The sequence below is a fragment of the Gobio gobio genome, assembly GCF_949357685.1.
Source record: "Gobio gobio genome assembly, chromosome: 14".
NCBI lineage: Eukaryota > Metazoa > Chordata > Actinopteri > Cypriniformes > Gobionidae > Gobio > Gobio gobio.
Genome location: NC_137107.1, coordinates 46,232,409 through 46,255,513, shown reverse-complemented (window position 1 = coordinate 46,255,513; position 23,105 = coordinate 46,232,409). Strand labels below are relative to the sequence as shown.

Here is a 23,105-nt window from a genome sequence, read left to right as displayed (position 1 = left end):
AGTTTAAGTTTTGTGCAATATAATTTTTTTATGTGTTTAAAGTTTTGATTCATGCTCTTAATTTTTTTTTAATGCTTATAATGATTACACTCTAAAAAATGCTGGGTTAAAAATAACCCAAGTTGGGTTGAAAATGGACAAACCCAGCAATTGGGTTGTTTTAAGCAAACATTTAACCCAACCACCTGGTTAAAACAACCCAATTGCTGGGTTAGTCCATTTTCAACCCAACTTGGCATTTTTTTAGAGTGTACATTTGCATTATTTTTTTCATTTTATGCAATATATTTGACTTGTGTTTTTCAATTTTGAAATCACGCTTATTGTTTTTTTGATCCGTGACCACATTTCTTTTGCCGTAAATTTGACCCCATACCCACATTTCAACATGAATAATAACAAAAACCAAACTGAAAACTCTTTCTATAAAATGTCACTTTTGAATACTTCAATCAAATAAACGAATTACAAAACAAGGGCATATTAATTCTCTGGAAAATAAGCTAACACTGTTTTAAGTCAGACCTTCAGTCATCTCGCAGATACCAAACTACAGACATAAAATTAATGCCAACATAAATGCAATGGATTTAAGAATACCATGATTCCCTATTCGGTATACAAGAGGAGGGGGATTGTAAAGTCTGAACTTGTAATATTGATGATTTCACAAGAAGAAAAAAACATGCAGGTCTACATTTACATACAACTATGATTCACATTTTACATTTAGCTAGAAGATTATTTCATGGACAGTTAGGTAATCATGTTAAAAGGTTTACAATACAAATCAACGATCAATTAATCAGTTGTACTCAACCTTCACTGGAAACCTGGAAAATCTTGCTTCAGTGTCCATTGCAGAGAGTAGCTGGAGGTTTGTTCTCACTTTCAGACACTAATGGAAATGGACAGACAGACATTTAAGTGGACATTAGTGGACATTTGAAAGTAAATTGTATCAAGAGAGAGAGAAAACCTCCCTGTTTGACTCAAAGTATTGCATATATTTGCGTTTACATGGACCCTAATAATCCGATTGTAATCGGATTGACGGCTCATTTGGACTGAAAAGCCTTTATGTAAACATCTTAATCGATCCGACTGAGCTCGATCTGAATGAAACAGATTGGAAGGGGTGGTTTAAACCTTTTCTAACCCGATTGAGGGAGCATGTAAACACTTCAGACTGAAAACCGAAACTGGAAAGGACTGTGCATGTGCAATGACGTAAAGACGAACAGAATGAGGTGCAGTTGTTGTTGAATAAAGCGTCATAATGACTGTCAAGTCATTCTAAAATTCTCTTTCCAACCATCGTCTGTGATGTGGAGTAGGACAACATCCCACCTATCCTTGTTTCGGACTCTCATCCACAGACGCTTTGTTTTGGGCGCGGACTGCAGTGTTTTTACTGTTTGACATAAATATAAGCCGCCGTAATGGTTCATGTGCTTGTCGTCTCCTAATCAGGACCCGAAATAGATTAAGTCTGCTCTTTAACGCCTTCAGGTCTGAGCCAGTTTTGGGGCCCATTAAAAGTTTTGACATGCTCTGACATTTGTGCTTTTTTCAGTTGATTATAAAAATATTAATGGCAAAAGTTTATTTACAGTGTATTCAGCACAAACTGGGCTACCATAATATGTGAGCAACATATTTCTGAAAAAAAAAGACTTTTGACTGATGGGTGTTGTTGCCTAGAGTTCCCTTTCGTTCAGTCACTACGACGTAACGTTAGTGACTAACGAATGGGGGTTTCGCTTAGAAGCCTATCAACTTCGAGTTTAGAGAAAATGCCCAATGGCGTGCCAATGCCATGGGGCATGCGGAATTTGCATACGTAACTCCGCCTCACTCCGTGAGTATATAAGGAAGTACGAGGCAATATCGCATTATGTTTCTGCTTTCGGAGCCAAGAGTACCTACCTCTTCACTCCTACAGCCTTCTGAGACTCTGTCAGCTTCTTCGAGACGAGCAGCTTTCCAGTCGGTGTTGGTGTGACGGCACGTTCCAGTGATCGCATACTTCCTGCCTGCTGATCTGTGCAGTGGTCCGCCTGACAGCTGGTGTGTGTTTCCCTGGGCGCTTCGGCATCGACTGCAAAAGTTTCCTCTCACAAAAAGAGCTTGCATGTGACACGTCCTTTTCAGGATGTTTCGTCCGTGCACTTCTGGGTGCGGTAGATCCCTTTTTTCTTTCGACGGGCATGAGCGCTGCGTGACGTGTTTGGGCTTTCAGCACGCTCAGGCAGCGCTTGTGGATGACTCATGTTCCCTCTGCGGGAACCTGGCCATCTCGGTGCTTCGATCAAGACTCCGTGAGTTTCGTGCTGATGCCGGAACGAGAGTCCCCTCTGCCACCCCCCAATCTGCGGTCTCCCCCGGAGGCGGCACTTTGGCTGGTGGCCAGGGTGATCTGAGGGTGACGGTGTGGAACAAAGCTCCGACGCTAGTTCCTCGGCCCACACCCCCCTCTCAAGCACCTGACCCGGCCCGTGCTCAGGCGTCTACATCGGGGCCGGCTCCTGCTGTCCCGACTGTGGCGCTTGGCACGGCGGAAGAGGAAGTGATGTCTATCGCCGCATCACAAGGTGGGCTGGAGTCATCTGGGGATGATGATTCGGCTGCGCTGCCACCTTCAGGTGCGCCAGCATTGCCCGAGTCGGACCCAGAATTGACAGCCATGCTGTCTCGGGCCACCGCAGCGCTTGGACTGGAGTGGAACCCTCCGCCTCAGCCCGAGCGTTCGCGGTTGGATGATTGGTTTTTGGGGGCGGCGCGCCCGGACACCCGTCCGGCCGCTCCTCCAATACCTTTCTTCCCCGAGGTGCATGAAGAGGTCGCGCGTTCCTGGAAGTCCCCGTTGTCTTCCCGTGAACGTTTGGCGAACTCTTCCGCCTTCACCTCCCTCGATGGAGCCGCGGCTCATGGGTACACTGGGGTCCCCCCAGTCGAACGTTCTGTTGTGATGCAACTGTGTCCACAGAGCGCTTCGTCCTGGCGTGGTGACCCAAAGCACCCCTCCAAAGCCTGTAGGTTTTCGTCATCCCTGGTGGCGAAGTCCTATAGAGCTGCGGGGCAGGCCGCCGCTTCTTTGCATACCATGGCAACTCTTCAGGCTTACCAAGCCAAGTTGCTGTGTGATATGCACGAGGGGGGGGCTGATCCATGACTCAGCAATGAGTTGCGTGCCGCCACCGACCTCGCTCTCCGGGCGACGAAGGTGACCGCACGCTCCCAGGGTCAGGTGATGTCCACAAATGTGGTCCAGGAGCGACACCTATGGCTCACCCTGGCCGATATGCGCGACGCTGAGCGAACCCGTTTCCTCAACGCCCCCATATCCCAGGATGGGCTATTCGGCGGAGCGGTCGAGAGCTTCGCCCAACAGTTCTCGGCCGCTCAGAAGCAGACTGAGGCTATAAAACATATCCTGCCCCGGCGGTCAGCTGCTGCCTCCACCCAACCGCCCGCGCAGGTGCCTCAGCCTGCTCGCCGCCGAGGACGCCCTCCTGCGGCTCCCTCTACCTCTGCGCCACCCAAGCAGCAGCCTCCACCCGGGAAGTCTCCTTGAAGACCTTGAAGTCTCCCATGGCGAGCAGACGACCACCACAGCAGTTTATATGTTACAAGGCTGCAAAAATACTGGGACTGGAGCAACCGTTGGAGTGGACTCATGGACTGAAGTGGGCTCTGAAATGAACTCATGAGCTGGAGAGAAGTATATGGCCCAAACACACAGAATAGCCATCACCGTAACAGGGCGCACTGACGACAGAGGGACCACCTCAGAGTCCCCCAGATTTGGCATTACTGCAGCAGCTGCTCGCACCAATGTCAGCGGTGTGTCCTCCAGACTTGAAGCCAGTCTCAAGAGCCTAGGGAAAGCCTTAAATGTCTTAATGTGCATCGCTCATGACGATCGGGAACACTGATGTGACGTCCATGACAGCTGAAGACTCTAGTAAAAGGCACTAGTAAAAGCTGGAGACTCTGGCGTAGTGTCCCTGAGGGCTGAAGGTTCTAGCGTGGCAGCCATGATGGCTGGAGGCTCTGGCATAGTGGGAATCTTGTCTGAAAACACAGGCGTAGCGGCCATCTTGGGCTGACATAACGTGACGTGACTCTGGTGTGGTTGCCATGACGGGACCAAACTCTGGAATGGCTGATGACTCTGGGGTGGCAGCCATGTTGGCTGAAGATGGCGGCCATCTTGAAAACAGGCTCTGGTGTGGAAACCACAGGATGGAAAGGTGCTGAAAGGACGGGAGTGGTGAGCCGTATAACTGGACATGCTGGTGGCCATGATGGGCCAAGCTCTGTGGCCATCAGAGCTTGATTTATGGTGCCCCCGGTCAAAAAACTTTTAGGCAAGAGTCCTCCTCAACCTGACCAACAGTGAAGGAGGAACCAGCCAATAACAGAGCATAATCCATAAATTCAATGAGTGAACCTCAAGGACCATCACGAATGAGTCTTGCTTGATCAGACTGATAGAGTCCATAACAATAAAAGTCAATGAGTGCAAAATCCAAAGGAAATCCAAAGAAAATCCAAGAAATCCAAAACCCAAAAGACATGAACCAGGAAAATGCTGAGCGATGCAGTGTAACAACATACAAAACCTTGCAGTGAATGATGGAGTGAACATGGTTTATGGGTAATGAAGTCCTGAATAGAGTACTAGCAGGTGAATGTGACAATTATAGTGACATTTCTATTGTTTTAAGTTTCATAAATGAATAAATAATACAAATTATTAATAATAAATTGCAATTAGAAATATATGAAAATAATATAAAAAATATAATACTGAATATGGCTAATAATACAATCCCATAAAGTGAATATGAAAAAAGCAGCAAATAGCAGAAGTAGTTTTAACATATAGAGCCGGGATGATGTAGTTATTACCAGAGCTTCTCAGTGATTTTAGTCCTGTCCGAATGTGCTATCTCAGTAATCATTACGGACAATGTCAGAAAAGATTACGGTCTTTTTACCTTCTGTAAAATGGTCAGAAAAAATTACCTCAGGTAATACTAATCCCGCACGAATAGACCCGCTGTAAATATACTATTCCGTCATTTTCCCGTTTAAAAGTAGTTTTCCATTTTTTCAAGTAGGCTATGGAGGTGCTTGAAAAAACATTCAGTTGTGTTCTAGGTGATAGGACAAGTCTCAAGTGTTTTCTGCTTACCATTCAGAATCCAATCAGGATTTAATTAATAAAGCGTTCGAACGGAACTAACTGTTATATAGGTTATATAGATTATATGTGTTTGTGCATGTGATATAAGGAAGCAACTTAATACTCACATGACAACAAGAGAGGAGACAGCGGTGTGTAAATCGAGTCACTCCTCCCACTTCTGCTAGTTTTACTGAGATTTCGTATCCCATGCGAATATTACAGACGTCCTGTGATAAAATTACATTACTCCATCTACCCATGTAAAACTAATCCTGTCCGAATAGGGCTCTAGATTTCATAAAATAATACTATAATACTAATTAAACTATAATATAATTATAATTACTATAATTATAATACTAACCACCCGTAAACACACAATATATTTTGAATGAATGAATGAATAATTTTCCCTTCAAGGTTGAGTTTTTTCTGGACCTCGCTGGAACAGAATAGGAAAAATACATCCACACAGAACAAACTCAAGCTGATATAAACTTCTACATATGAATCATTGTCCCAATTATGGGGTCAAATTTGCATCAAAAGTAATGTGGTCACAGATCAGTGCGATTTCAAAATGTAAAAATACACAAAATATATTGCACAAAATGAAAAAAATAATAATAATAATAATAATTGCACATAGCATTATTATAAGCGTGAATCAAAAAAATGTAAGCGCATTTAAAAAATACAGAGCATGAATCTAAATTTTAAACACATTAAAAATGATATTGCATAAAACGTAAACTTATGTAATGTGTTCTTAAAAATAGTTTTCCTTGGTTTTATTACTCTGTATTTTGTGCTCTCTTACATTTTCTGCTCACATTACTTTTTTGTATGCTTGTGCTGTTTTTCCTTTGCTCATCTTTCCATGTTCTGCTCTTGTTCTACCAAATCTTGCAATTCGAGATCAAATTGTTATCTTCCCCTGTAAGAGTGAGCATCAATAGCCCTGAGTCGCACTGGAGTGATGTCAACTCCCCTCTTCGATTGATTGGCTAGCGCAGGAGCTGTCAATCTAGAACTAGTGGACCAATGGTGACGCTTAAGCCCGCCCTAATTTACATGAAACTCTAACTGCAAGATTTGGAAAAACAAGAACAAAACACGGAAAGAAGAGCAAAGAGAAAAACAGCACAAGCATACAAACAAATTTAATGTGACCATAAAATGTAACAACAAAATACAGAGTAATAAAACCAAGGAAAACATAGGTTTTTTTAACAACAATTACATAAGTTTAAGTTTTGTGCAATATAATTTTTTTATGTGTTTAAAGTTTTGATTCATGCTCTTAATTTTTTTTTAATGCTTATAATGATTACACTCTAAAAAATGCTGGGTTAAAAATAACCCAAGTTGGGTTGAAAATGGACAAACCCAGCAATTGGGTTGTTTTAAGCAAACATTTAACCCAACCACCTGGTTAAAACAACCCAATTGCTGGGTTAGTCCATTTTCAACCCAACTTGGCATTTTTTTAGAGTGTACATTTGCATTATTTTTTTCATTTTATGCAATATATTTGACTTGTGTTTTTCAATTTTGAAATCACGCTTATTGTTTTTTTGATCCGTGACCACATTTCTTTTGCCGTAAATTTGACCCCATACCCACATTTCAACATGAATAATAACAAAAACCAAACTGAAAACTCTTTCTATAAAATGTCACTTTTGAATACTTCAATCAAATAAACGAATTACAAAACAAGGGCATATTAATTCTCTGGAAAATAAGCTAACACTGTTTTAAGTCAGACCTTCAGTCATCTCGCAGATACCAAACTACAGACATAAAATTAATGCCAACATAAATGCAATGGATTTAAGAATACCATGATTCCCTATTCGGTATACAAGAGGAGGGGGATTGTAAAGTCTGAACTTGTAATATTGATGATTTCACAAGAAGAAAAAAACATGCAGGTCTACATTTACATACAACTATGATTCACATTTTACATTTAGCTAGAAGATTATTTCATGGACAGTTAGGTAATCATGTTAAAAGGTTTACAATACAAATCAACGATCAATTAATCAGTTGTACTCAACCTTCACTGGAAACCTGGAAAATCTTGCTTCAGTGTCCATTGCAGAGAGTAGCTGGAGGTTTGTTCTCACTTTCAGACACTAATGGAAATGGACAGACAGACATTTAAGTGGACATTAGTGGACATTTGAAAGTAAATTGTATCAAGAGAGAGAGAAAACCTCCCTGTTTGACTCAAAGTATTGCATATATTTGCGTTTACATGGACCCTAATAATCCGATTGTAATCGGATTGACGGCTCATTTGGACTGAAAAGCCTTTATGTAAACATCTTAATCGATCCGACTGAGCTCGATCTGAATGAAACAGATTGGAAGGGGTGGTTTAAACCTTTTCTAACCCGATTGAGGGAGCATGTAAACACTTCAGACTGAAAACCGAAACTGGAAAGGACTGTGCATGTGCAATGACGTAAAGACGAACAGAATGAGGTGCAGTTGTTGTTGAATAAAGCGTCATAATGACTGTCAAGTCATTCTAAAATTCTCTTTCCAACCATCGTCTGTGATGTGGAGTAGGACAACATCCCACCTATCCTTGTTTCGGACTCTCATCCACAGACGCTTTGTTTTGGGCGCGGACTGCAGTGTTTTTACTGTTTGACATAAATATAAGCCGCCGTAATGGTTCATGTGCTTGTCGTCTCCTAATCAGGACCCGAAATAGATTAAGTCTGCTCTTTAACGCCTTCAGGTCTGAGCCAGTTTTGGGGCCCATTAAAAGTTTTGACATGCTCTGACATTTGTGCTTTTTTCAGTTGATTATAAAAATATTAATGGCAAAAGTTTATTTACAGTGTATTCAGCACAAACTGGGCTACCATAATATGTGAGCAACATATTTCTGAAAAAAAAAGACTTTTGACTGATGGGTGTTGTTGCCTAGAGTTCCCTTTCGTTCAGTCACTACGACGTAACGTTAGTGACTAACGAATGGGGGTTTCGCTTAGAAGCCTATCAACTTCGAGTTTAGAGAAAATGCCCAATGGCGTGCCAATGCCATGGGGCATGCGGAATTTGCATACGTAACTCCGCCTCACTCCGTGAGTATATAAGGAAGTACGAGGCAATATCGCATTATGTTTCTGCTTTCGGAGCCAAGAGTACCTACCTCTTCACTCCTACAGCCTTCTGAGACTCTGTCAGCTTCTTCGAGACGAGCAGCTTTCCAGTCGGTGTTGGTGTGACGGCACGTTCCAGTGATCGCATACTTCCTGCCTGCTGATCTGTGCAGTGGTCCGCCTGACAGCTGGTGTGTGTTTCCCTGGGCGCTTCGGCATCGACTGCAAAAGTTTCCTCTCACAAAAAGAGCTTGCATGTGACACGTCCTTTTCAGGATGTTTCGTCCGTGCACTTCTGGGTGCGGTAGATCCCTTTTTTCTTTCGACGGGCATGAGCGCTGCGTGACGTGTTTGGGCTTTCAGCACGCTCAGGCAGCGCTTGTGGATGACTCATGTTCCCTCTGCGGGAACCTGGCCATCTCGGTGCTTCGATCAAGACTCCGTGAGTTTCGTGCTGATGCCGGAACGAGAGTCCCCTCTGCCACCCCCCAATCTGCGGTCTCCCCCGGAGGCGGCACTTTGGCTGGTGGCCAGGGTGATCTGAGGGTGACGGTGTGGAACAAAGCTCCGACGCTAGTTCCTCGGCCCACACCCCCCTCTCAAGCACCTGACCCGGCCCGTGCTCAGGCGTCTACATCGGGGCCGGCTCCTGCTGTCCCGACTGTGGCGCTTGGCACGGCGGAAGAGGAAGTGATGTCTATCGCCGCATCACAAGGTGGGCTGGAGTCATCTGGGGATGATGATTCGGCTGCGCTGCCACCTTCAGGTGCGCCAGCATTGCCCGAGTCGGACCCAGAATTGACAGCCATGCTGTCTCGGGCCACCGCAGCGCTTGGACTGGAGTGGAACCCTCCGCCTCAGCCCGAGCGTTCGCGGTTGGATGATTGGTTTTTGGGGGCGGCGCGCCCGGACACCCGTCCGGCCGCTCCTCCAATACCTTTCTTCCCCGAGGTGCATGAAGAGGTCGCGCGTTCCTGGAAGTCCCCGTTGTCTTCCCGTGAACGTTTGGCGAACTCTTCCGCCTTCACCTCCCTCGATGGAGCCGCGGCTCATGGGTACACTGGGGTCCCCCCAGTCGAACGTTCTGTTGTGATGCAACTGTGTCCACAGAGCGCTTCGTCCTGGCGTGGTGACCCAAAGCACCCCTCCAAAGCCTGTAGGTTTTCGTCATCCCTGGTGGCGAAGTCCTATAGAGCTGCGGGGCAGGCCGCCGCTTCTTTGCATACCATGGCAACTCTTCAGGCTTACCAAGCCAAGTTGCTGTGTGATATGCACGAGGGGGGGGCTGATCCATGACTCAGCAATGAGTTGCGTGCCGCCACCGACCTCGCTCTCCGGGCGACGAAGGTGACCGCACGCTCCCAGGGTCAGGTGATGTCCACAAATGTGGTCCAGGAGCGACACCTATGGCTCACCCTGGCCGATATGCGCGACGCTGAGCGAACCCGTTTCCTCAACGCCCCCATATCCCAGGATGGGCTATTCGGCGGAGCGGTCGAGAGCTTCGCCCAACAGTTCTCGGCCGCTCAGAAGCAGACTGAGGCTATAAAACATATCCTGCCCCGGCGGTCAGCTGCTGCCTCCACCCAACCGCCCGCGCAGGTGCCTCAGCCTGCTCGCCGCCGAGGACGCCCTCCTGCGGCTCCCTCTACCTCTGCGCCACCCAAGCAGCAGCCTCCACCCGGGCCGCGCAGAGGCAGCCGCAGGAAGGCGTCCCCGTCCGCTCCAGCCCCGCAGCCCGCGAAGAAACGCCAGGCTAAGCGGCGCTCCTGATGCGGACGGCTCAGGGATGGGCAGTTCTTTCCAGGAGACGGCGGCAGGGCCGCTCCTTCCCCCGGTGGAGGGCCGGGGGAGAATCTTTTGTTCAGCTGCTGGCCCCCGGGTCAGCAGCACCCTAATGTGGTTAAAGAAAGAACTGACAATCCCATCCCTGAGCCCCCAGAGATCGGTGACGGCAGTGTGCGCCACCCTCGGGTCTCGCCACTCTCGTCCCTCTCTGTCGCCAGCCCCCTGGCAGAGCAGACAGATTTTGTATAGGCCTATTATATTTTAAATTATCAAAAGATTTGACGCATTGCTATTTTTAATGTTTTTGAAAGAAGTCTCATGCTCACAAAGATCAAAAATAGAGGAAAAAACAGTAATATTGTGAAATATTATTACAATTTAAATAATGGTTTTCTATTTCAATATACTTTAAAATATAATCTATTTCTGTGATGTAAAACTTAATTTTCATCAGCCATTACTCCAGTCTTCAGTGTCACATGATCCTCCAAAAATCATTCTAATATGCTGATTATATCAGCTTTGCATCACATAAATAAATGATATTTACAGTATATTAAAATATACTGTTTTTTTGGTCAAATAAATTCATGCTTTTTGAGCATAAGAGACTTCAAAAACATTCATTCAAATAGTAGTGTGTCCAAATTTTGACTAGTACTGTATTTATAGCATCTGAGCAGAAATTTGCGAACAAAAGCTTTATTGATGCGACACTAGGCTATTTTACAGTAAACACTTCATAATCTATCCTAACAGGCCAAAGAAATATTGTCTAAACAGTCTTACGTTTATGACATTTTATGTAGTTTTATTTCAGTATTTATTACATATTTTATTTGGAAAAAGCCAATATGGTGTTTACTACTGTAAGCATGTGTTGTAAACTAACCACGCATCAGCTCCATTCATTCCCACAGAACATGCAGGATTAATTTTTAAACTGTCTTTTTGCGGTTCAATATTCACTGACACTAGATATATAGCGATTAGAATAAAGAAAGGCCCGTCACAATCCTCGGCTGGATCCGTTGCCCTCTAAATGAAACTAGCTCTTCTTCTGAGGTAAATTATTCCAGGATTATTCCTCACCGCATCTCAAAACGATGTAAAGTACATGAATCTCTCTAAACTTGAGAGTACTTGCATGGACCGCGTCAGAATTTGCCTTTGAATAGAACGCTCTCTCCGTGGGCGTGGCCGCATTAGCAGATAATGAGGCGCTCGATTACATAAACAGAAAATACTTGTTCTCGATTTGATTTACACGATTTAAAACCTGACATTTCAACGTTTCTTTAGACATATGTCTCATGTTTGTTTGTGACGAGTATTGGCTAAGTTACAGTTCATTTTCTGACAAGTATCAGAATGGACTTAATTGAGAGAGAGGTGGCAGATCATCATATCATCAGACGCATCATATTGTTTTGCAAAAAGCACAACATTTTGTGCAACATTTTTGTTTTTGTTGTGAGTATACACAAATAAAAGTTTATAATGATATATTATATGAATGACAAAAATGAGTATTTTGAGTCTATTTCGCACTGATAAGAAAAAAAGCAAGGTGGTATCGCAGACGCAACCTTTGACCTCCAGGGGTTAAAACAAAGAAAATAAGCAATGTAGGAGAATACTATGCACAAACAGCGGAAAACTCTGAGGGAGCACCAGGTGTATGATAGGACGCCAGGCATGACGCAAATGTTTTTTGCTAGTTTCAGCCCGACGCAGTTATCATTTTCAATATCAAATGCACTCACGCCATCTGTGTTCAGCAGCATTGTTGGTGCATTGCTATTTTGAGGCAACTGAATTCGACTGTGCCATTGACCAACAAAAACCTGGTCTAAAGTAAATAGCGCAGTATATTTTGTGTTATTTAAAGGGCGCGTTAGTAATATGTGCCTATAGGGGGGTGCACAATAGTGTTGTAAAAAGTACAGAATGTATTAAAAATGTGACACTTTGAGCGCTGTTGAGTGGAATCGTAAACACCTCTGACTGGCCATTGTGCTCACGCACTCATCAAATATGTCTGTGATTGGCTACTATAACCAGCGCTTTCCAAACAGATACACACAGATGCTTTCAAACTCTCCTGTGTGTTGATCATTGTAGCCAATCACAGACATATTTGCTGAGCGCGTTAGCACAATGACCAGTCAGAGGTGTTTATGATTCCAGCTCAACAGCGCTTGAAGCATCACATTTAAAAAATTTCAGTACCGAATTGGTATCGCGTCGGTACTTTTAACAACACTAGTGCACAATGAGCATACACTCTGCTTATTACACACAGCAGCACACATTTTTAAATATTAAAAATAAAAGGATTCCTCTCTGGAGAAGCGTTCAGTCTTTCCGCTTGCAAATTCCGCCATGTAAATAGCGAATCCGCCATGCAAGCGCAACTGGCTTTTAAAGGAAATGAGAGAAGAGACTCTGATTGGTTTATTGCATGATATGCCCCAAACACACCCATGACTCATTAAGAGACTAGGTACAACCTTTTTATCTTTGGAGGCCCAGTGTGTGGTCTGGGCCCGTATTTATCAAGCCTCTGAGAATTACTCACAAGTACACTGTTAAGAATTTATTTAAGATTTTAAAAATTCTTGGCTCAAAGCTGCGCTTAAAAGTAAGTTATCAAGCATCTCAGTCGTAATTTAAGTGAAGTGTAGGACTAAATCTTAAGTGTCAGTCTTAGAGATGATTCATGACACTTTACTGTGCCACAAACGGGATCTTGGATGACAACATGGGCATGGACCAATCACTGAATAGATTTCCTTATTTAAGAATATTCTTAGATAAATTTACATTGAATAGTGAAATTCCTAAGAGGAGTTTAGAATCAACACACAAGAGAATACATTATGATATACTGGAAATGAAAGATAAACATGTTTTCCACCATGTCTTAATTACACATTTTAAACCTGTGGGCTGTTAACTGACCTGCCTATATATAGCCTAGATTTTATGATATAATCAGCCACCATGGATTCCAAAAGAAAACCGAACTGGCGGGAGGAAGAAGTGCTACTGCTTGCTGAATTGGTCGAACAGCGGAAACGTTATAAAAGGCAAGTTCAGCCCAACATTATCCAGCACTGACAAAGATGATGCCTGCTCTGTCCAAATGATACCGTTTGATTAACTGCTCGTCATCAAACATTTCAAAAACATTCTTCCTCTCTTGAAAGATTCATGCATGTCTCTGGGCCCTATTTTAACGATCTGAAACGCAAGTGTCAAAGCGCGAACCGCAAGTAACTTTGTGGGCGGGTCTCGGCGCTGTTGCTATTTTCCCGGCGGGATAAATGGCTCTTGCGCCCGGCGCAAATCTAAAATGGGTTGGTCTGAAGTAGCTTCATTATTCATAGGTGTGGTTTGGGCGTAACGTGAATAAACCAATCCGAGCGTCATCCAACATTCCCTTTAAAAGCAGGTGCGCAAGTTCCATTATGGATTGCTATTATTATGGCGTATTTACCAGGCGCACGCCAGGAGCGGTTCACAGCCGAGGAGACTGATGTTCTTGTAAGAGCAGTGAAAGACAGAGAAGTGAAGTTGTAATGTTGTACATTATGGTAAAGGTGATTTCACAGTCTTTTTTTTTCTTTCAGTTTTTTCAGTTTTTCAGTCGATTTTTTTTCCTGGTTCTTGACGGACAAACCAATTTGTCAGATGTCCTTATATACATATATGTCTTGCCAATATTGGGCAAACAGGTCTTATCCTTAATTATTACAATTAGCCTGAATCATTTGTAAGCTAGATTTATGCCTATTTTTTCACATCTTCGTGGCACACCACAATGATTTCAGTCATCTCATGTGTTAATATTTTTTTAGTGTAACAATTTATGATTTGCAAAAATAACTGTTGCATCTGTGTAGATTACATGAGCAAAGTGTATGCGCGTTGTGCACGCTATACATTATGGTCAAGCATGCGCCCTTAAAATAGCATAATGAACAACGCGCAACGCGCCACTGACTTTAGACTAGGTTTTTTCTGGTCAGTGGCGCAATTGTTTAATGGAACAGCAAAATAGCACCAGGGATTGTTTGCGCCGGAACAAGCCTCCTTTTTTGCGCTGAACCGCCCAGGTAGCGCAAGTTCATTCACTAGTTTAGCGACGTGCTTCTGTGGAGGGAAAAGCGCGCTTTGCGCGGGTGCAAAATAGGAATGACACATGCGTCGGTGTACAAAGTCAATTGCGCTGGGTGCAAGATAGGGCCCACAGTCTCCTCAGTGCCATCATAAGCCCCTAATGGCAACTCCAAACCACTTGAGAGACCTCTCGAGCTGTCGAGATAACTGGGAGAGTAAGAGTGATCCTTAGCTTTAAAGGGTCATGAAACCCCCTGTTTCAGCAGCCGTCAGTTCTCACCACAGTTTTGAAAAATGCTGTAAAAGTGGGCGTGTAAAAGTTAAGCTGTGGAGTGGAGGGGGACCAGGGGAGACTGACTGACTCTCAGTAAAAGCATCAATGCTTCACAAAAAATTGCACGCTGCAAAATATCATTACGTAACACAATATACACATGGTTTTGTAAGCTCACCTTAAATAACACAAATATATAAAATACATATCCTATGACAGCTATGTATTGCATAAATAAATGCACAGCCATTCGCATGTTCTCTGTATAGAAAATATATACGAACACGCTGTTGCATCATTGATAACTTTTGAGGCTTGTTTTGCAGTGTTTTATGAGCCATTTGATCGGTTAATGGGCCGTAAAGAGAGTTACACTCACAGTGTGGATGAATCGTGTTTGTGTGAAGACTTAGGATCTACTGAAGAGAACTTATGCGACGCAGAAACTAATACAAAGCAAAAATAATCACTCGTTTTGGATCCAATAATGCGTCTCTCACTCACTGAATGCGATCTCACTGTTTGAAGCGCCTGTCAATCAACGCATGCTGCTGTGTTAAGCGAGGCATCTTCTCATAGGAAAAGGACACGCAGTCTAATGAATAATTAAGTGAGGCCTCTTCTCATAGGATAAGGACACGCAGACTCATGAATAATTATGAGACATCGATGAGTCATCGCAAAGCGTCACATTCTGTGACGTTGATACAAAGATAAATTTAAACCCGGAAGTTGAATATAGTGCAACATTTTTTAAAAATAACTAGTTTTGCGGAATTTGCATACGTAACTCGGCCCCACTGCGTGGGTATAAATAGGAAGTACGTGGCAATATCGCATTATGATTTTGCTTCAGAGCCAAGAGTACCTACCTCTTCACTCCTTACAGCCTTCTGAGACTCTGTCAGCTTCTTCGAGACGAGTAGCTTTCCAGTCGGTGTTGGTATGACGGCGCGTTCCAGTGATCGCATACTTCCTGCCTGCTGATCTGTGCAGTGGTCTGCATCCAGCTGGTGTGTGTTTCCCTGGGCGCTTCGGCATCGACTGCGAAGTTTCCTCTCACAAAAAGAGCTTGCACGTGGCACGTCCTTTTCAGGATGTCTCGCCCGTGCACTTCTGGGTGCGGACGGTTTCTCTCGCCCTCTGATGGGCACGAGCGCTGTGTGACGTGTTTGGGCTTTCAGCACGCTCAGGCAGCGCTTGTGGATGGTTCATATTCCCACTGCGGGAACATGATCATCTAGGTGTTACAGTCGAGACTCCGTGACCTCCGTGCTGATGCTGGAGCGAGAGTCCCCTCTGCCATACCCCAATCTGCGGTCTCCATGAGAGGCGGCACTTTGACTGGTGGCCAGGGTGACCTGAGGGTGATGGTGTGGAATCAAGCTCCGACGCTCATGCCTCGGCCCACACCCTCCTCTAATGCACCGAACCCGCCAAGCGTTCAGGCGTGTACATCGGGGCCGGCTCCTGCTGTCCCGACTGTCACATTTGGCACCGCGGAGGACGAAGAAATGTCGATCGCCGCATCACAAGGTGGGCTGGAGTCATCTGAAGATGATTATTCGGCTGTGCTGCTGCCTTCGGGTGTGCCAGCATTACTCGAGTCGGACCCAGAATTGACAGCCATGCTATCTCGGGCAGCCACAACGCTTGGGTTGGAGTGGAACCCTCCGCCCCGACCTGAGCACTCGCGGTTGGATGATTGGTTTTTGGGGGCGGCGCGTCCGGACACCCGCACGGCCACCCCTCCAATACCTTTCTTTCCCGAGGTACATGAGGAGGTTGCGCGGTCCTGGAAGAACCCGTTGTCTTCCCGTGACCGTTCGGCGACCTCCTCCGCCTTCTCCGCCCTCGATGGAGCCCCGGTCAAAGGGTACACTGGGGTCCCCCCAGTCGAACGCTCTGTTGCGATGCAACTGTGTCCTCAGAGTGCTTCGACCAGTCGCGGTGACCCAAAGCACCCCTCCAAAGCCTGTAGGGTTTCGTCGTCCCTGGAGGCGAAGACCTATAGAGCTGCGGGGCAGGCCACCGCTTCTTTGCACGCCATGGCAACTCTTCAGGCTTACCAAGCCCAGTTGCTGTGTGACCTGCACGAGGGCCGAGCTGATCCATGACTCAGCAATGAGTTGCGTGCCGCCACCGACCTCGCTCTCTGGGCGACGAAGGTGACCACACGCTCCCTGGGTCAGTTGATGTCCACAAACGTGGACCAGGAGAGACACCTATGGCTCACCCTGGCTGATATGCGTGACGGCGAGCGAACCCGTTTCCTCGACGCCCCCTTATCCCAGGATGGGCTATTCCGCGGCGCGGTTGAGAGCTTCGCCCAACAGTTCTCAGCCGCCCAGAAGCAGACGGAGGCGATCAAACACATCCTGCCCCGGCGGTCAGCTGCTGTCCCACCCCACCGCCCGCCCTGGTGCCTCAGTCTGCTCGCCGCCGAGGGGGCCCTCCCGCGGTTCCCTCTTCCTCTGCGCCACCCAAGCAGCAGCCTCCACCCGGGCCGCGCAGAGGAAACCGCAGGAAGGCGTCCCAGTCCGCTACAGCCCCGCAGCCTGCGAAAAAACGCCAGGCCAAGCGCCGCTCCTGACGCGGACAGCTCAGGGATGGGCAGTTCTTTCCAGGAGATGGCAGCAGGGCCACTCCTTCCCCCGGTGGAGGGCCGGGGGAGAATCCTTTGTTCAGTAATGTAACCCTAATGTGGTTAAAGAAAGAACTGATACCCCCATCCCTGAGCACCCAGAGATCGGTGATGACAGTGTGCGCCACCCCCGGGTCCCGCCACTCGCATCCCTCTCTGTCGCCAGCCTCCTCTCAGAGCAGATCCCAGTGGAACGCACGTCCTTCCCTGGTCTCCTCTGTCAGAACGCAGCCGTTAACCGTGCACCCACACCAGGACGCTACGCCTCCCATGTCCGGGCTGGTAACGCTGCCTTGCTGCCCCACACTGGGTACGTCTGTGGTCCGAATGACCCCGCTGGTGCAGTTCCTGGGAGCCTGGCTTCAGCTTCCAGGACTGTCCCGCTGGGTCGCGAAGACTGTCAGACTCGGCTGCGCGATTCAGTTTGCGCAGGTTCCTCCCCGCTTCAGGGGAGTCCGCCATACCATGGTCGGGGCCAACGCCCCCGTCATGCGTGCGGAGGATGCCACCCTGCTGGTGAAGGGTGCGATCGAGCCTGTCCCTCCGGCCGAGATGGAGTCCGGCTTCTACAGCCCCTACTTCATTGTACCCAAGAAAACCGGTGGGTTACGGCTAATCCTGGACCTGCGCATTTTGAACCGATCCCTTCACAGGCTTCCGTTCAAAATGTTGACAGCGAAACGCCTTTTCGAATGCGTTCGTCCAGCCGATTGGTTTGCAGCGATCGACCTGAAGGACGCCTACTTCCATGTCTCCATCCTTCCTCGACAGACCGTTCCTACGGTTTGCTTTCGTGGTCCTCCCATTAGGGCTATCTCTGTCCCCTCGCGTCTTCACGAAGATTGTCGAGGCAGCCCTTGCGCCACTCCGGCAGCACGGGGTTCGCATTCTCAACTACCTCGACGACTGGCTCATACTGGGCCACTCTCGAGCGTTGGTGTGCGAACACAGAGATCTGGTGCTCCAACACTTAGCCCGTCTGGGCCTTCGGGTCAACTGGGAGAAGAGCAAACTCTGCCCAGTGCAGAGGATCTCTTTTCCCGGTATGGACATCGACTTGGTTGCCATGTTCGCGCAGCTTTGGAGCGCTCGCGCGCAGTCTCTGCTGACTTGCCTCCGTCAAATCGAGAGCAAGAGTGCGGTTCCACTGAAACTGTTTCAGAGGCTCCTGGGGCATATGGCATCTGCAGCCACGGTAACGCCGCTCGGATTGCTTCATATGAGACCGCTTCAGCATTGGCTTCGCGACCGAGTCCTGAGATGGGCATGGCAGTCTGGCACGCTCCGGGTCCAAATAACCCGGGCCTGCCTCCAGACACTCACCCCGTGGTCGAACCTCAGCTTTCTACGGGCCGGTGTACCCTTAGAACGAGTTTCCAGGCATGTTGTCATATCGACGGATGCCTCTACCACGGGTTGGGGTGCCATGTGCATTGGACAAGCAGCCGCGGGCTCCTTGTACCCTCTTGGGACCTCTCAGTAGTTTTAGATGCTCTGCAGAGGTCCCCCTTTGAGCCTTTGCGGTCGGTCGATATTAAGTTCTTGTCTATTAAGACAGCGCTACTGACCGCATTGGCCTCCATCAAGAGGGTAGGGGACCTGCAAGCATTTTCGGTTGACGAAGCGTTCCTGGAATTCGGGCCGGCCAACTCTCACGTGATCCTGAGACCCCGGCTCGGATGTGCCCAAGGTTCCCACCACTCCGTTCAGAGATCAGATGGTGAACCTGCAAGCGCTGCCTTTGGAGGAGGCAGACCCAGCCTTGGCACTGCTTTGTCCAGTACGCGCTCTCCACGCTTACGTAGACAGGACGCAGTGTTTCAGGACCTCAAACCAGCTCTTTGTCTGTTATGGTGGAGAGCGGAAGGGAAGAGCTCTCTCGAAACAGAGGCTGTCTCACTGGATAGTGGACACCATTGTTTTGGCTTACCAGCAGAAAGGTCGACTGTGTCCCCTTGGGGTTCCTCTTGGGCTCTAGCGCACGGTGCCTTGCTAACAGACATCTGCAGAGCTGCAGGCTGGGCAACACCCAACACATTTGCCAGATTCTACAATCTCCGAGTGGAGCCAGTGTCCGACTATGTACTCGCCTCTACTAGTGGCCGGTAATGGACCAGGCTCAGGTGTCTTCGCTTGCTCGCCATTCCACTCCGCGGACTGGATACGTGCGTTTATTCTCCTCAGGTGAGCTTCCCGAAAGCCCTGAGTTCCTCCAGCACTGTCTACACTGACGCCAGTTCAGTCTGCCCTCTCTCGAGCCCAGACCCTCGTGTTCGGCCAGGTGCCCCGTGTGCATGTTTCCTTCCGGCGACCCCCACACGTGTATTTCCACCGTAAGCCTCCTCTGTGAGCAGGTGTCTTTCCATTGGTAAGTCTCTGCCACCCCTGGGGTTAAAAATCCACCTTCGGCTGGTACCCCAGAGTTCTTCCATATGCAGCCCTTCCAGGGTACTGGAAGACAGCTGAGTGGCGTGATTATATTGGGACCCCAATTCGTTAGTCACTAACGTTATGTCGTAGTGACTGAATGAAAGGGAACGTCTCAGTTACGGATATAACCCTTGTTCCCTGAGGAGGGAACGGACACGTAATGTCCCTTTGCCACATCCGCTGTGCTTGCTGGAACGGGAGTTCAGTCTTGGCTCATCAGCAGGTAACGTAATGCGATATTGCCACATACTTCCTATATATAACCATGCAGTGGGGCGGAGTTAAGTATGCAAATTCCGCATGCCCATGGCATTGGCACTGCCATTGGGCGTTTTCTAAGATCTCGAAGATGATAGGCTTCTAAGCGAAACCCCCATTCGTTAGTCACTAACGTGATGTCTCCGTTCCCTCCTCAGGGAACGAGGGTTACATCCGTAACCGAGAAGATCTTTGACTCTTCACTATTTTTTGCTGTTATTAGAGGAAGCTTTTTCCATTTAAGATCTATTGCAAAATTGAAGCATCTCCTTTCAACCAAAGATTTAGAAGTTGTGATTCATGCTCTTGTAACATCACGATTAGATTATTGCAAATCTCTTTATTCCGGTCTCCCTCAGTCTTCATTATCCAAATGCGGCTGCTAGACTGCTGACTGGGTCTAAAAAGAGGGACCACATCTCCCCTGTTTTATCATCTCTTCACTGGCTTCCCATTAAATTTAGAGCTGATTTTAAAATCCTTATGTTTATATTTAAGGCGTTGTCTGGCCATGCAGTCGTGGCCTAATGGTTAGAGAGTCGGACTTGCAACCGAGTCTCTGGTCCAGCAGGAATTGTCGGTGGGGGGTGTGAATACCAGCCCTCTCCTCCACCCTCAATACCACGACTGAGGTAACCCTTGAGCAAGGCACCGAACCCCCAATTGCTCCCTGGGCGCCGGAGCATTATGGCTGCCCACTGCTCCGGGTGTGTGTTCACGGTGTGTGCGTTCACTACTGTGTGTGTGCACTTGGATGGGTTAAATGCAGAGCACAAATTCCAAGTATGGGTCACCATACTTGGCCACACGTCACTTCACTTTCACTTTCACTTTCACCAAGGGATATAAGTGATCTTCTTGTGCCACACTGTCCCGCTAGGGCACTTAGATCTTCTACTCACTTGCTTTTAATTGTGCCTCGTGTCGCTATAAATCAAAGGGTGATCTTCTGCCCAAGCTTTGGAATGGCCTCCCCTATCATGTGAGGTCTGCTCCGTCATTGGACATTTTTAAATCTACTCTTAAATCGTATTGTTATTCTTAACGTTTGAAAACCTGTAACTATTTTTGTGTAGATTTGCTTTGTACTCTGTACAGCACTTTGGATCAATCCATATTGTGTTTAAATGTGCTTTATAAATAAATGTTGTTGTTGTTGTTGTAGCACTTAAGACTAAAACGGTACTTTGAGAAGCTTGATAAATATGGGCACTGGGCTCAAAATGAAAGTCAAGTTTAGTGTATCGTGCGAAATTATAATAATTTTATGATCGTCTATCATCACGTGCATCAATCAAAATGTGAATAAATAACGTTACTGAAAATAACGTTAAGAATAAAATTCTTACTGTTAGGATGCTCTAACTCATTGCTGTTACTTCGCACAGGATTAAGTTCTCCAGCCCTTCTCTTCAGTTCTCTCTCTCTTTCCTCCAGTTCTTCCTCCCTTCTCTTCAGTTCTTTCTCTTTAAGTTCTCCAGCCCTTCTCTCCAATTCGCTCTCTCTTCTCTCCAGTTTTTTCTCTCTTTCCAGTTTTCTCTCTCTTCCCTCCAGTTCTTCCTCCTTTCTCTTCAGTTCTTTCTCTTTAAGTTCTCCAGCCCTTCTCTCCAATTCGCTCTCTCTTCTCTCCAGTTCTTCGTCCCTTCTCTTTAGTTCTTTCTCTCCTCCATCTTCTAAACTCCAGGACCATTGAATTATATCCCGGTCCATCAGTCTTCTCTCCAGATCTGTCTCTCTATAGTCATGTTCCATCTCTCTTCTCTCCAGTTCTCTCTCTCTGACATCTGGTTCTTTCTCTCTTCTCTCCAGTTCTCTCTCTTTACTATCCGGTTCTTTTTCTCTACCATCCGGTTCTTTGTCTCTTCTCTCCAGTTCGCTCTCTCTGACATCCGGTCCTTTCTCTCTTCTCTCCAGTTCTCTCTCTTTATTATCCGGTTCTTTTTCTCTTCTCTCCATTTCTCTCTCTCTACTATCCAGTTCTTTTTCTCTTCTCTCCATTTCTCTCTCTCTAATATCCGGTTCTTTTTCTCTTCTCTCCATTTCTCTCTCTCTAATATCTGGTTCTTTCTCTCGCTCTCTTATATCCAGATCCATCACTTTTCTATCCAGTTCTATTGCTCTAGCATCTCTTACATAATAGGTAAATGGTCTTAGATGCATGTCCATCAATCTTTTATTCAGTAATATCTCTCTGATATTTGGTTTGATCACTCTTTTCTCCATTTCTCTCTCTCTAATATCCAGTTCCATCGCTCTTCTATCCAGCTCCATATACAGGATCATCTCTTTTCTCTCCAGTTCTCTCTCTCTTATATCCAGTTTTCTCTCTCTTATATCCAGTTCTCTCTCTCTAATATCTGGTTCCATCACTCTTTTCCCCAGTGCCATCTCTCTCATAAACCAGCACATGGGTGGTCTAGGCAGGTCCATCAGCCTTTCATCCAGTTCTTTCTCTCTTCTCTCCAGGTCTCTCTCTCTAATATCTGGATCCAAAATGCTTTTATCCAGTTCCATCATGCTTTTATCCAGTTCCATCGTTCTTTTATCCAGTTCCATCGTGCCTTTATCCAGTTCCATCGTGCTTTTATCCAGTTCCGTCGTGCTTTTATCAGGTTTCGTCAGGTTTTTATCCAGTTCCATCATGCTTTTATCCAGTTTCGTCACGCGTTTATCCAGTTCCATTACTCTTCTCATATGTTCCATGGCTATTTTATTCGGTTCTCTGTCTCTTACTTCAAATAGAGTTCTTGAATGTGGCTGTTTGGCGCTTGACTGTATGATGATACAATGATTACAATTGTATTTTTACAAGCTTTTTTTATACTCTGCTTCTCACAGATTCTTTTACATTTACACTCATTAATAATTATTATTAATAATAAATCATGCTTTTATCCAAAGTGACTTTAGAGTAAATTTAATGTATATATTTGTATCTGTTTGTGTGTTCCCGGAAACAAACAATTTGAACATGTCATTGTCACCCCAATTTGAGCATCGCTCCATTGCCTTTCGATCCATTTTAGGATCCAGTTTAAAATTCTGCTGTTTTTGAAGCTCTTAATGATCAAGCCCCTTCTTATCTAAAATATCTTCTTATCCCACATTCATCCAGCAGATCTTTAATCTTTTGCATGTCTTTCGATCATGTCTAAAAACCAAGGGTGATAGAGCTTTTTCAGTCCCTCGCTTATGGAATCAGTTGCCACAGGATATCCGCCTGGCACCTTCTTCTGCTTAAAATCATATATTTTCTCCTGTGCG

General features: G+C 46.3%; 1 protein-coding gene across 1 annotated transcript; it reads right to left on the bottom strand.

The window, feature by feature from the left end:
- Window positions 1-818: 818 nt before the first annotated feature.
- LOC307137422 (uncharacterized protein) lies at window positions 819-22,214 on the bottom strand. The gene is made up of 3 exons (XM_079835056.1): window positions 21,191-22,214; window positions 7,264-7,341; window positions 819-898 (listed from the first exon to the last, which is right to left on the bottom strand). Exons 1-2 carry the CDS (start codon window positions 22,206-22,208, stop codon window positions 7,292-7,294), a joined length of 1,068 nt encoding a protein of 355 aa, XP_079691182.1. The 5' UTR covers window positions 22,209-22,214; the 3' UTR covers window positions 819-898; window positions 7,264-7,291.
- Between the last annotated feature and the right edge of the window lie 891 nt (window positions 22,215-23,105).

Bases quoted from the DNA above. Each gene is read 5' to 3' on its own strand.
- LOC307137422 (XM_079835056.1), bottom strand. From the start codon at position 22,208: ATGGAACCAGATATTAGAGAGAGAGAACTGGATATAAGAGAGAGAAAA. The intron at 7,342-21,190 runs GTAAGAATTTTA...CATTTCCATTAG, and splicing joins TGAGTTAGAGCATCCTAACA to TGTCTGAAAGTGAGAACAAA.